This window comes from Podarcis filfolensis (assembly GCF_964270895.1).
Source record: "Podarcis filfolensis genome assembly, chromosome: 14".
In the NCBI taxonomy this organism is placed as follows: domain Eukaryota; kingdom Metazoa; phylum Chordata; class Lepidosauria; order Squamata; family Lacertidae; genus Podarcis; species Podarcis filfolensis.
The window spans coordinates 36,364,796-36,378,569 of NC_139616.1; the positions used below are offsets into that span (position 1 = coordinate 36,364,796).

The 13,774-nt window shown below is 44.2% G+C and overlaps 1 protein-coding gene across 8 annotated transcripts in view; it reads left to right on the top strand.

Moving 5' to 3' along the window:
* Positions 1-6,781, top strand: part of TBC1D24 (TBC1 domain family member 24) — a 30,212-nt gene extending 23,431 nt beyond the window's left edge. For all 8 annotated transcript variants that reach the window (XM_083585169.1, XM_083585167.1, XM_083585168.1 and 5 more), the window contains 3 exons: positions 217-312; positions 1,865-2,099; positions 3,158-6,781. In XM_083585169.1, coding sequence (XP_083441295.1) covers positions 217-312; positions 1,865-2,099; positions 3,158-3,312 — 486 coding nt within the window. In that variant the 3' untranslated portion in view covers positions 3,313-6,781. The remainder of the gene's footprint in view (positions 1-216; positions 313-1,864; positions 2,100-3,157) is intronic.
* The last annotated feature ends 6,993 nt before the right edge of the window (positions 6,782-13,774 follow it).

The window sequence follows — 13,774 nt, forward strand, 5'->3', positions numbered from 1 at the left end:
AACCTTGGTTTGCTAAATTCAACTGTGAGTTACTGCTGTTGACAAATGTACATGTTTGATTTGCATTTCACACCTAAGGTGTGTGTTAGGTGTGCACCTACAAATGTTGTAAGAAGTGTCCCTTTATCTACCAGCTTTGAGACCTTTCAGTATTACAGCTTCAAGTGTTCGAACTTCTTCATTGATTCTCTAAAATGGTGGCTATTACCATCCTAGGTCTGTGGGGCTTATTTATCAACTGACTGGAATGAACGCAAACGAGGAGGAAACAAGCTGAGCTTCTTTGGAACAGGGGAATGTTTTGTGTTCAGGGTAAGAAGCAATCATGTTCACTCTTGCCATAACCACCCCTTGCCTTTGGAGAACAATCTACTGATCCGTTTAGAAGACTCAACCCGGCTGCTATTAGTAGCAGCAGTTTAACCAACATCTTCAGAGCAAACTTTTTTCCAAGTTCTTCAAAAGTCTTCATTAGGCTGAATGTTATGACATTCTACTGCAATAAGAGTCTTGATTATTGTTGGGTGTCACACTTTCTCTGCCATGGCGTATGATGCAGTGTTGCCAAACTAGGAAGTGTAGAAATTTTGAATTATTGTTATTGTTAATTGAATTTATATACCGCCCTATACCCAGAGGTCTCAGGGCGGTTCACAAAAAAGATCACAATATATAAAATGAAAATAAAAACAATAACCCAATAAACACACACACACACACACACACACACACACACACACACCCCAAAGAAAGATTCCAAGCAATCATCAAAGTGGAAAACACATATTCATCCAGAAGAGCACTGATTATACAGATAAGTAGGAGGTCGTGCTGCAGCTGCTGATTGCATGTAAAACTTGGGGCAAGGGACCAAGGCACACAGTGTAGTATTGGTGCACATGGATTGTTGATGAGCTACCAAAACAAATGTGTCACTCTGAAGTTGGTAGGCAGCTGAATTCAGTCTGCATTTAAAGGTGAACCTACCAAATTTGCACTTTCTGAAACAAGAAGCAAACCAAAACACAGCCATGCTTCAAAATTGACATTTCTCTGAATTCTGTCATGCAGTTCTTTAGCCAAGTAATGTATACAAGAACGTATATGCTAGTGTGCATATAAATATATAACAGTGAAAATAATATACAAGAATGCATTATATCATGGGATATTGCATAGAAAAATGTGTATTAGGAGAAATTCACACTAAAATGCTGATAAATTTTCACAAGGCCTTTAAAAAAAATAGCAAACTGATGTGGAAATGGGGAGAACAGAACTTAAGAGTGGGGAGAAACAAGAAACCAAAAGTGATATATTCCCCCATCCCTAGTTGTAAGTACCTTTTTCAGATTCACTTAACACACGAGTCTTTACAATTAAAGTGGCAATCAAGAGGGTCACCAAATGAAACATTTGAGTAGCTATCCTGATTTTGCAAGATTCCTGATGCAATGTCAGGGAGAGGTGGTGTAATATAACTGTCATAATGTCTTAACACTTCTCTCATGCATTGAAGTCCTGCCTAGAACAGTAGGCCAGAAGTACTCTATAGATTGGCTGCTGAGCAATCTGAAAGCCCCCCATACTCTACAAATACCAAACCTGATTAATGCCTAGTAAGGAGACCACTGAAAGTTGCTCTGAGCTTTTCTAAAGGAACAGCAGGTTATAAATATAATAACTTCCCTTTTTAGTGTCTGCCACAACATTCATAGTGCAAATTCATTCTGAAAATCTTTCTTGGGGTGTGAGTCAAGTTCTGGCCATGGGGGGGGCAGGGGGGAGAGAGATGCCAAGTGCAGTGCATTTTCTCTGAAGAATTCCTTCATACATCTCTCCTCTCCTCCTCTCCTCTCACTAGCTGGTGCCTGAAGTGGAACGCTATGAGTGGGTAATAATCAGGCACCCAGAGCTAGCCATGACAGGACCTGAACAAGGGAACAATTCCTCCCACGTTTCTGACCCTCCATCCGCCACCAGCCTCCCCTCGGACCCCTCAGACCGCCTTTCCCCCTTCCTTTCTGCCCGGCACTTCAACCTGCCTTCCAAAGCTGCATCCATGTTTATGGCTGGTGGAATGGAATGCATCATTATAGGTAAGCCTGTGCTCTTCTGTTTCTGCCTCTTGCAACAGTGCTGTGTAGTTCTATGTAGGGACACAAAGGCGTTTGCACTTTTTAAGACTTTTATTCCTAAATCATCTTTGAATCTGGGTTAAAATGAAAGATGGAGTAGGAGAATGATTTTCATTTGATATCGAGCTGCAGTTAGGCCTGCAATGTTGACAGTTGGGGGGAGAACTATAATAATATAATGATAATTTATTATTTACACCCCGCCCATCTGTCTGGGTTTCCTCAGCCTCACTGGGTGGCTCCCAACAGAGTGATGATGATGATGTGGTAAAACATCAAACATTAAAAACTTCCCTTAACAGGGCTGCCTTCAGATGTCTTTTAAAAGTTAAATAGTTGTTTATTTCATTGACATCTGATGGGAGGGCGTTCCACAGGCGCCACTACTGAGAAGGCCTTCTGCCTGGTTCCCTGTAACCTCACTTCTCACAGTGAGGGAACCGCCAGAAGGCCTTCGAAGCTGAACCTCAGTGTCCGGGCTGAATGATGGGGTTGGAGACACTCCTTCAGGTATATTGGGCTGAGGCCGTTTAGGGCTTTAAAGGTCAGCACCAACACTGAATTGTGCTTGGAAACGTACTGGGAGCCAATAGAGGTCTTTCAGGACCGGTGTTATATGGTCTTGGCAAATAGATCCAGTGTGCAATATTTTATCTGTTCTGCATCAGACTCTTGACCATAAGCTCTTCTGAAAGCTAAAATATCCATAATTGAATGCTCTGCATATGCTAGCCTTCACCAACATGGTGCCCTCCAGATGTTGTTGCCCAAAATATCTGGAGGGTGTCAGGTTGACAAAGACTGGTATACAGCTTGGATTCTGAGAGATCCATGAACTCTTAACTGTAGAGCAGTTTGATGGGGTGATAATGTCTTCTCATAATATATATTCCCATGTTGGGGCAGCTGAAAGCTGTCATTCTGTTGTCTCCAGAAGTAGTGGAACTGAACATGTGATTGGAGCCACTGCTTTGCATCTTGATGCAGGGACAGTGTAACTGTGGTCTTTTCCCCCACAGGCGGAGGCGACGGTCAAGCTCTCTACATTGACGCAGACCTGAACCATGGAAGAACTGGCCACTGCAACACTTTCAACAACCAACCATTGTGCTCTGAAAGTTTCCAGATAGCTATCATAGAGGTTTGGGGTTTCAAGGACACTATGAGCAACTGAGGAGATAGAGCCTACTTTCAAAAACAGCTAGCTCGTGGAGCATCTTATGATTCTGACCACAACTCCAGTTGCAAGAGTCGAGCTTATTTCTGAATCCACAAAATCAGTAGGTTCCTTTTTTGTAATTTAGAAAGCTAATTTGCAGGGCTCACTTAGATGCAGGGGCCTCATTGTTCAGCCATTGTATTCTTCATGTGCAATTTGTATTTGGCTAAGCGATTTATCCTTGACCTCCTGTTCTTACCTCTGGAAACCTTTATGCATATCCTGATATTTTTGGTAGCAAGAAGGTGGCCTCACTGAAGTATCCAAGTTGACTTTTATCCGTGTCAGAGCCTTCATGATGCCAGATAACATTTCTGATGTCAGCAGGTGCTTGTTGGTGACTGGATTTATCCAGCAGTGTCATTTTTCTTCTTTTGCAGAAGCTTCTAATCCCTGCTAACGTTAGCTTGGATACAGAGTGACTCCCATGCAATCCAAACTGATTATGTTGCCGATTTTTCTCTCCTCCCAACTGCAGTCTTGCTTACTGCGTGCCACGCCAACCTAGAGGCTTCCCCAGATCCCCAGGGGGCTGCAGTGGGAAAGGGAAGAATGAGAGAGACCCATTGCACATGTGCAGAACACACTGCAAATGGATTGTTTGATCCAAGCCATTATTTTCTATAACCTATTAGATTAGAGAAAGCTGTTAAAAGCACCATTTTGTGTGTGTGCCCGCACACACTCATTTACACACCTTACAGCTGGCTGTTGCCCTAAGAGCCAGTCTTCGTTTGACATTCCGCTGTGTGTGAAGTGAGGCTGACTGAGTAATTTGGGAGTACTTTTTCCCCCTTTGGTCTTCAGTGCCACTGCTCTGTCGAAGGCATCCTGTCTGACATGCTGCCATCCTGCTTTTCTGTTTACATTCCTGATACTGCATATCAGTGATACCATGATTTTTTTTAGGGGGTACATTCAGGCAGCTAAGGACCCTTATGGGATATACAACACGCTGAACTACTTCCTCCTGAGTCGTTGCTATTTGTGTTGAAAAGAAGCTGGGAGGAGCTTGAAGCAGTATTAGCTAATTGACCTCAAACTTTGGCACAGTCTTTTAAAGTGAAGCTATTGCAACAAGTTCGGGAAATGGCCGATAGTTGTTTTGACTATTAAAGGACTGTTTCTTCTAGGGACTCTAGGGGGTGCTGCATCCTCATTAACCTGACAGATACCTGGTCACTGGAAGCTTTCTTGCATGCAGCCTTTGGCTGTTTGGTTAGTAGTGACATCTCTTCAGTTCAGGTTGCCACGTGGTAAGCAAAGTCTGCCCCTAGACTAACACAGAAGCATTAAGCACATCTTGTTGGTTTTGTGCTTCCCTTTTTTCGTCTCTGAATCTCTGTGAGATCTGCTCACTCCTAGCTTAGCAAATGAAGAAGGGAGCTTTGCCATATCTGATATCCGCACAACTGCAGTAAAGTGGCCAGCTTAGAAGATTTTCCTTTAGAACTGGTTATTGAGTGTTTTCATTTGATTATGCCCTGTCTTAGAAATGACACAGCCTATGGCTAAAAATGGGAAAGCCAGCTTGTTACAGAACTTGCTCGGTTGAGGCGATGCAAAACTCAGCATGCTTTAGCCTTTGGGGAGGTTACATGCATTTGAAGCTAGGAGGTACTTAAGATAATAGCTCAAGAACATATCATATAGCCTGGCTTATTTTAAGCTTGTTTTGGCCCTTTCTCTTACAATTTCTAGTAATGTGGGCAAAATTCTACGATTTGATGGACGTTGTTAGGTAGTGGAGTAATACAGACACAAAAAGAAGCCATTGCATGGTGTCTTACAGCTGAAGCTGTTTGCTCGTGCTGTCTGGGGAGCTTTATCTGCAGTGGGACTGCCCTCCTCTGAATGAAAACTGGTGGCATTTCTGGCCATCTTTCCACAGGCCAGCCCAGTCCACTCCCCGTCACTTCTCTGTTGGAGTAGAATGCAGCACATGTGAACTACACCAAAACATCCAACTAAGGTGAATTGTTTAGGATGTGGAAGTCTCAGCAAACCAAGTTGAGCATGTTTCCATATCTAACCAGAGGGTGGCACACATTTCTCAGTGGATGTTGACATGGTGAAAAATAAATAGGTGTTAACAGTCATCTAAGCTTTTGTGAAGCAGAGCTGTGAAAGTGGGGGCTGGGATGTTACTTGCAGTCTTGAGAAGGGTGCAGCTCAGAGTTTGCTGCAGCAGGTTTGGCAAAAATAAAAAAATACATCTCCCTGTTATGTTTCCCAATCTGTTTTAAGTGGGGGGGTTTTTTAGCATTAGCAGTTTTGGATGATATGTCTTGAAGTCGATACCTTATTCGTGATTTCATTAAGTATGTTGATATTAAGTTTTATCAGGTTTGTGTCTTCAATTTTTGAGATCTTGATGATGACTGAAAAGGAGCTATTCTAAAAGTGGTTTCCTGAGAGATGAGTCCCTTCCTTATAATAACAGGTTGGACGGCAACAGTTGCTGGGTTGAGGAAGGGAGAGATGTCTTGGTGGTAGCAAGAAGTGACATGAATGTAACTAGAAATAGCTTCCAACCTAATTCTTTGGGGTGCAGGCAAATTTCTACCCACCTACAGTAGACTGCTGCAGTGCTAGAATTTTCTTGGGAATGTTTCAGTAATTCACTGAGAACCATGTACTTGTTGACAACCAAGATTCCCTATTTCTCATTGAGATTATTTAGCTTTTATTGCATATGAAGAGGGAACAGAAGAGAAAGTCAATATTACCATTAAAGAGTTAAAAACACCTCATACTAGAAATACTTTCAGTTTTAGGAAACCATAAAAACTGCTTCATTCATTAAATCAGTTGTTAATCCCAGAATTGATGTTAAGCACAGACTTTATTAATTCTTTTTTTTTAAAAAATATTCCAAGGTGTTTACTTCATGTCTCTTGAAATAAGTGTTCTAGTTTTCCTCCAAAATCTGAATATGTATATTTTTGCCTCGCCATCATAATGTGTTAATATCACAAGCAAGCAAGGCCTTTGCCCTCATCTACACACAGTTGGGGCAGAGGAACTCTGGTGTTGCAGATACATATCTAGAAGGTGGACCAGCGGCCAGATCTCAGCTGCTGTCTCCTCCCTCTCTTCCTCCAGGTTGCTGTGTGTCCCTTTGGTGTGTTTTGAGATGAGCATTGTACCTGGTTGTAACGATACATGTGAATGTGCCTACTGCTCCTGACAATGTGGTGATGTTTATTTCCCTGGAGGCAATTGTAGCTTTTGTGCAATGTGACTTTCTTCCCTTAACGTATAGTTTATGTCTCCCTTCCACAACTGATGTCACTGATGGCAGTTGTCGCTGTGTGTGTGTGTGTGTGTGTGTGTGTGTGTGAGAATGTGAATCTGTGGCCACACAGAAATCAAATTGACTTTTAACAGAAAAATAAACTCTGGATATGACTTGACTCTTCAATACAGCCACATGGCTATTGGTGCTTCCTATCTTAACTTTTCTGTAAGTAGTTGGTCCTGCAGCCAGCAACTTGTTTAGTTGGCCATGTGCTGAGATGCTGAGATCTTGGGTGTGACCAGCTGCTACCAAAAACACCAGCACTCTACTTAGGTAGCATGATTCATAATGCCCCCTCCATTATTGCTGTTCTCCTAAGCACCAAAGCAGTCCCTCTCTCTAACAAGCAGGGAGACCAGCTTCTTGCATGCATCTTCCAAGGCAATTAGCATCATCCTTAGAAATCAACCAGGAAAACGTTTCTGGCAGGGGCTCAGATAGTACCTCAGTTTTATTGCACAGGACCTCTGAAAACTTGAATGGGTTGCATGCTGTTGAGTCCGAGAAACAAAACCTCTTGGACGATCACAATTCCATGTAAACGATATAAATCTGGACAGCATGAGACAGCTAATTACCAACTGATTTGAATATGATAAGCTATGTAGACACAAGGCAGTTCATCCCTTTGGACAAGTGGGATCTTGTGGCAGTTGCTCATACTGTATTAACTAATATGCAGCATGCAGGCCACTGCAGCTTGGCCTGTTTGTAGTCTCCTAGACCACAAGGTGTAGAAATACATTGTCAAGGTGGTCACAAAGGTTGTGTGCACCACCATGCATTTGAAGCATATGGCTTCCTGCAAAGAGTCCTGAAGTCTGGGATTCCCCAGGATTGTTTGGGGGGGTGGGGATAATGTGCTTTAAATATATGGTGTGTCCATTGCCTAATGCAAAGTTAGACTTTGATGTAGCTATGGCCACTCTTGCCTTTGGCACCACCCACCACAGACATGTGGCCCCTGCAAGGCTGCCTGTGGAGGAATGTGGCCCTCAGGCTGAATTCCCCATCCTTGCTATATAGTATAAGCATTGTACATTATAATATAGCAGTACTTCATTCTGGCCTCTAGAGTTCCCTCTTCAACTGATTTCAAAAGCAGTAGCAACCACTAGACCTTCTGTTTGCAGAAGGCCTTACTGTGGATTCAAAGCTGCTCTTTGCACGGGGAGGAAATACTCAGCTTACCTGAGGCACAGGGCGGGAGTCTCTTTCATGAGCTGCACCACCACAGCGGTGGCACCTAACCTGACCTGGCACTACACACTGGTACATAGTAACACAGGTCTAGATTTTACTCTCGCAACCTTGCAGTGCATACAGACAGGCATGGGCATTTTGCTCCTTGCCATTTTGCCCATTAAATCTCTGGTCAGCTGGGAGCTGTGGCACATTCTTGGCTTGACAGCATAAGTCTGGCAGGGCCCTACAGCCATCTTAACCCTCCAAGGCATGTATCAAGTGTACCTGGTTGCCCTTGCCCCTACCCTACACTGGCCTGCAAACAGCTTCAGAGGAGCAGTTTTCATCAGGAGCACGAGCGGCTTCCACATGCATTTTCTAAAACACTTTAAATGTAAAGACCAATTTAATGTTTCTAGTCCCCCCCCCCAAAGTGTAGGGTGTCCTCAATTAGAGGAGGAGACATCTGTCTGAATCCCTCTTTGGTAACAGCACTGGAGTGAACAAGCAGCAGCACATCAGATCTTGGGACTGATCTGCACAAGCACACGCTACTTCCTTGCAGTTGGAGGTGCAGTTGCACCAGGCACATGGAGCAATGCTGAGGTATCAAGGTTGGTGCTGCATACAATGAAATATTCTAGCGATTGCTGGAATTCTTTGGGGAGGCAGCGGCCCTTCACTCTGGATAAGCTGATGCCCACCATGCACAGCTCCTCCAGGGACTGTTCCTTGAGCTTCTCCTCAGGGCATTTCAAAACTGTGGTGCTAAGCTTCAATACTGATGCTGCATTATGAGTCACTATGGAGGCAGCACCAGGCATCCTGGAATCTCCTTTCCTGACCAACAGCTTGAAGAAGCCTGTAGATTATCCTTGCAGCAAGTGCTGTACTGCTATTTCCATCCAAAGGAGAGTGTATGTCTGGTTGCAAATTGTCAGTAAAATGGAGTCATCTCACACTGGCTTTCCACATCTCTGAGCCCCCTTGGGCCGGGATCACAGAAGAAATGCTGTGGCTGATGGGAAAACAACTGCAGGGTGTGCAGCAAGGCAAGTGTAGTTTAAAATGTGGGGTTCTGCTTTGCCTGCACATGATGATTTTTCATCTTCAGCCTTATGGTGCTTTAGTAATATAGGAACATTGGAAGCCTTATATTGAGTCAGACCCATTGGTCCATTTAGTTCAGTATTGTCTGTACTGACTGACAAGCAGCTCTCCAGAGTTTCAGACAGGAGACATTCCCAGTCTTACGCAGTGGTACTGTACCTTGAACTGAATCAGGGTTCTTCCACTGCACTGTGACTCTTGCCCTTAAAAAAAATGAATTAATTTTTTAGTGCTCATGATCTAAAGGTAAAGGTACCCCTGCCCGTACGGGCCAGTCGTGTCTGACTCTAGGGTTGCGCACTTATCTCGCTTAAGAGGCCAGGAGCCGGCGCTGTCCGAAGACACTTCCGGGCCACGTGGCCAGCGTGACAAGCTGCAGCTGGCGAGCCGGCACCAGCGCCGCACACGGAAACGCCGTTTACCTTCCTGCTAGAAAGCGCTACCTATTTATCTACTTGCACTTAGGGGTGCTTTCGAACTGCTAGGTGGGCAGGAGCTGGGACCGAACAACGGGAGCTCACCCCGTCGCGGGGATTCGAACCACCGACCTTACGATCAGCAAGTCCTAGGCACTGAGGTTTTACCCACAGCGCCACCCGCGTCCCACTCATGATCTAGTCATCATCATAAACTTTTACTGCACCAGCCAAAGGCCATGACATCTTCCAAAAACAGATCTACAGTGGTACCTTGGGTTAAGAACTTAATTCATTCTGGAGGTCTGTTCTTAACCTGAAACTGTTCTTAACCTGAGGTACCACTTTAGCTAATGGGGCCTCCCACTGCCGCCACACGATTTCTGTTCTCATCCTGAAGCAAAGTTCTTAACCGAGGTACTATTTCTGGGTTAGCAGAGTCTGTAACCTGAAGTGTCTGTAACCTGAGGTACCACTGTATTTGGAGGGACTTGGATTGTTACAGAAGAATATTCAGCCATGCAACATAGAAAGCAGTCTTACGCGCGCACGCACACACGCACACGCACACACACAGAGAGTCAGACCATTGATCTACTTATCTGAGTATTGTCTACACTGACCAGCAGCAGCTCTTTGAGGTTTCAGACATGGATCCTTCGCCAGCCCTGCCTGAAAATGGCAGAGATTGAACCTGGGACCTTTGGCATACAAGGCAGATGCTCTACTAATGAGTTACAGCACTTCCCCATCACTTGCTTCAGGTAAGCTCAAACTCATAAACTCAGTACAGCTGTACCACCAAACACTGCATCCTAAGTGCCATGCACTAACTGATTGCATCGCTAGAGCTGCAAAACGCTTACCTTTTGGAGTGGAACACAAATTTTTGTATTTATATATTTTGGAAGAAAGTGCAAGGTAGTTAATGGTTTTGTTTTTTTAAAAGGGTAATACTTTCCCATGAATTCTTCCCAGTTATCCTTTGCTGGTGATGTCATTCATCTGTCTGCAGGTCATTCCTTCCATCAGTTTCAAACACTAAACAAGTAATAATTCTATTCCAGAGACATCAGGAGGTCGAGATGGGTTTCCACATATTTTATAAAAGTTGTAAATAATTATTTAAAAGGTTCAGGCCAATACTGTATTTGTCTTCATTTCTAAATAAACCACAACCTGTCATAACCACAAAACAAAGTATAATCTATTTATGCTCTACCAACTTCAAATAAAATGAAGTTACAGAATATAAAATGCATAAGATCGTTGAAAGGCGGGAAGGGGGGTTCAAAAAGTCATCTTAGATTGTCTAATGTCCTCGGATGTAGGACAGAGGCAGAAGGCAGAGTGGAATCCAGTATCTGTTGAGGGATGATGTTCCTGAAACTACTGAGATTGTTTCAGGATATTTAGCTGAGATTTTTAAAATCAAATTTAAAACTACTCATTTTACTTAATGGTGGCTATTGCGTCTTTTTTATGTTTTATGTGTTTTAATATGTAGGGATTACCAATATTTTATGGATGGCTTTTATACATTTTATTGCCCAATTATGCCAATAAAGGCTGAAGGAATGACAAATTCATGCAGAGTAAGGCTATCTCTGGCTTATAGTCATGAGGGCTATGCTGTGCCTCCATAGTTGGAGGCAGCAATGCTTCTGAAAACCATTTGCTGGAAACCACAGGCGGAGATAGTGCTGTTGCGTTCAGGTTCCGCTTGCGGACTTCCCTTAGCTATCTGGTTGACCACTGTGAGAACAGGATGCTGGACTAGCTGGGCCCACTGGGCTGATCCAGCAGGCCCATGTTATGTTCTTGTGTTCCTAACAGCGGCTCAAGAATGAAGAAAACTTCCAACAGCCAAGTCAGGCCTTTCACTTTCAAGTTCCATTTTCTGTAAATGCTTAAACTGACATCTTTTCATTTCTTACGAAACAGACTTCCCTGTATACAGTGCTACCTCTGGTTACGAACTTAATTCGTTCTGGAGGTCCGTTCTTAACCTGAAACTGTTCTTAACCTGAGGTACCACTTTAGCTAATGGGGCCTCCCACTGCTGCTGCGCCACCAGCACGTGATTTCTGTCCTCATCCTGAGGTAAAGTTCTTAACCCAAGGTACTACTTCCAGGTTAGCGGAGTCTGTAACCCGAAGTGTCTGTAACCCGAGGTGTTTGCAACCCGAGGTACCACTGTATTAACTGACTGGCTGTTTCTTGTTCCACCCTTCCTCCATCTCCCTATTTAAAAACTACACTTCGCTTAAATTTCCCAACCTCCCTCTCTGTATGTCTGGCAGCCAGCCCATGAAGCCCATGAGAAATGTAACAGCTTCTATTTCTTGCTGCTTCTAGGGGGGTAAGCCAGGCTACGAGACCTGTTGTCAGTGATAACAAATCCTTTTGTTAAGCATATTGAGAACAAATAACATTTGCTTTTCAGTTTCTTTCCAGATTTTGCAAAAGACGGTTTGTTTGCATACAAAAGCTAACTGAATAGGAGGGCATCGTGGCCTGAAAAACTAGAGTTGAAGGAGAGGAAAATGAGCCCTGTGACAGATGAGTGATATTACACATTTTGTTTTCACTGATTTTTGTGTGTGTTTCATCCAAGGAGCTCCAGGCAAGATGCAGCTGCCATTATCCCCTTTTTATCTTCACATACCTGAGAGCTAGGCAGAGGAACAATACTATACTTAGCATTTGCTTAGTTATTTATTTATTTGAGCAGTTTAAATAACCCTTTGGGGAAAAACCAAACCATCTCCAAGGCGGCTTACTAAAGGGTAGAGCACCCATTTCGCTCAGTGTTGTCTACACTGGCTGGCAGTGTTCTCTGAGGTTTCAGACGGGGGTCTCTCCCACCTAGGGAAGTGGGCAAATCTGTTGGTTTTGCTCAGTTTCTCATTTCACCAGTCTTAAATTTCAGTTCTCCACATTTCCCAATGAGTTTGCAATTTTTAAAAAACAAGTCTTTATGAAAATTCATCATTTTACTGCAAGTTTCTCCCAATATACATTCTTGAATGCAATTTTTAGTACTACCATGCATCGGTGTGTGTTTATTTTCAGTAATGCATGCATTTTGGGCAATAGACAAATTTAATAAATTAATTAATAAATAAGAATTGCATGCATTATGGAGAACTGCACTACAAAATTTGGAGAGGTGTGAATTTCAAAAGATGGCTGTGTTTTATGCATTGGTTTGGAAAGTGCAAATCAGGTAGGTTTGCCTTTAAATGCTAAATGAATCAAATTTATTCCCCATCCTCCCAAACCTCATTGGGGATGCTGGGGATTAAATCCTGAGTCCTTCTGCGTGGAAAGGGCCTTTTCTGTCCCTCTCTCATTCTCCCTGCCCAGGGACGTTCCAGCAGGGGGGGGCGGAGATCCCTTTTTTGCCAGACTGCTGGAACTGACTGCTTATAGAGGACGTTCTTCCTTCCTACTTCTGTCACTGAATTTATGTTGACTCCCTTTTTCCCTTCGCCCATCTCTGTCTTGGTTCCCCACCGCCATCAAATTAGGCTGAGGGTTTCAGGTCTCCCTAACCCCTGGTTTAAGCTACATTCAGCAACTGCGTAATCAACAGGCTGGTGTTAGAGGTGATCCCTATGTGACAGCTGGAGTGTCATAGAAAGCTGCCTTCTCCTGAGTTAGACCATTTGTCCATGTAGCTCAGTTCTGCCTACATAAGGAGTAGCCAATGTGGTGCCCTCCAGATGTTAGACTACAACTTCCATCCTCCCTGACCTTTGGCTGTGCTGCCATAACGGAGATCCTTATTATATTCCTCCATAAATAAATCCTCCATTGCTGCAGCTGGTGGGTGAACCCCCAGTTCTGGCTTCCCTTCCCAGGAAGAGCTGAGCCACTGACTCAGTTCATGTCGGCTCTTTGGCATGCAGGAGGAGGGGAGAGAGAAAGAGCTGACTCCATTCTTTCATTTCCCATTCTTCCATCGCAGGTGCTCCAGGAGTGTGTGCACTGTAAACAAAGCCGAACCTGAGCCCAGCAGCATCCATGCTCCTCCAGGCTGGCTGGTGCTGGCGGGTGTTTTGTTTGGCGTAGCAGCAGGAGCTGGCTGGAGGCAGCGCATCCCTGCTTCCCGCAGTCATGGTACGGTGTGATACTTGCCTGCGTCAGCAGCCTCCCCTCTCTTAATGCCCTTGCTGGCAAAAGAGCTATTTTGGTCTCCTTACCTGTTAACCCCATGTGTGCCGCAGCCTGCAAGGATGCATCAGGCGCTGCTGAGTCTTCTAAGCAGGGAGCTGCCCATTCAACAAGATATTCAAGGGTCCCTTTTCACTCACTGAATGCATTTGCATACTGCCTTTAGGGGAGGTAAGGTGCTCAAAGCCGAGACAAAGAGGGGGATTGATCCTGCCCAGCTCCCAGG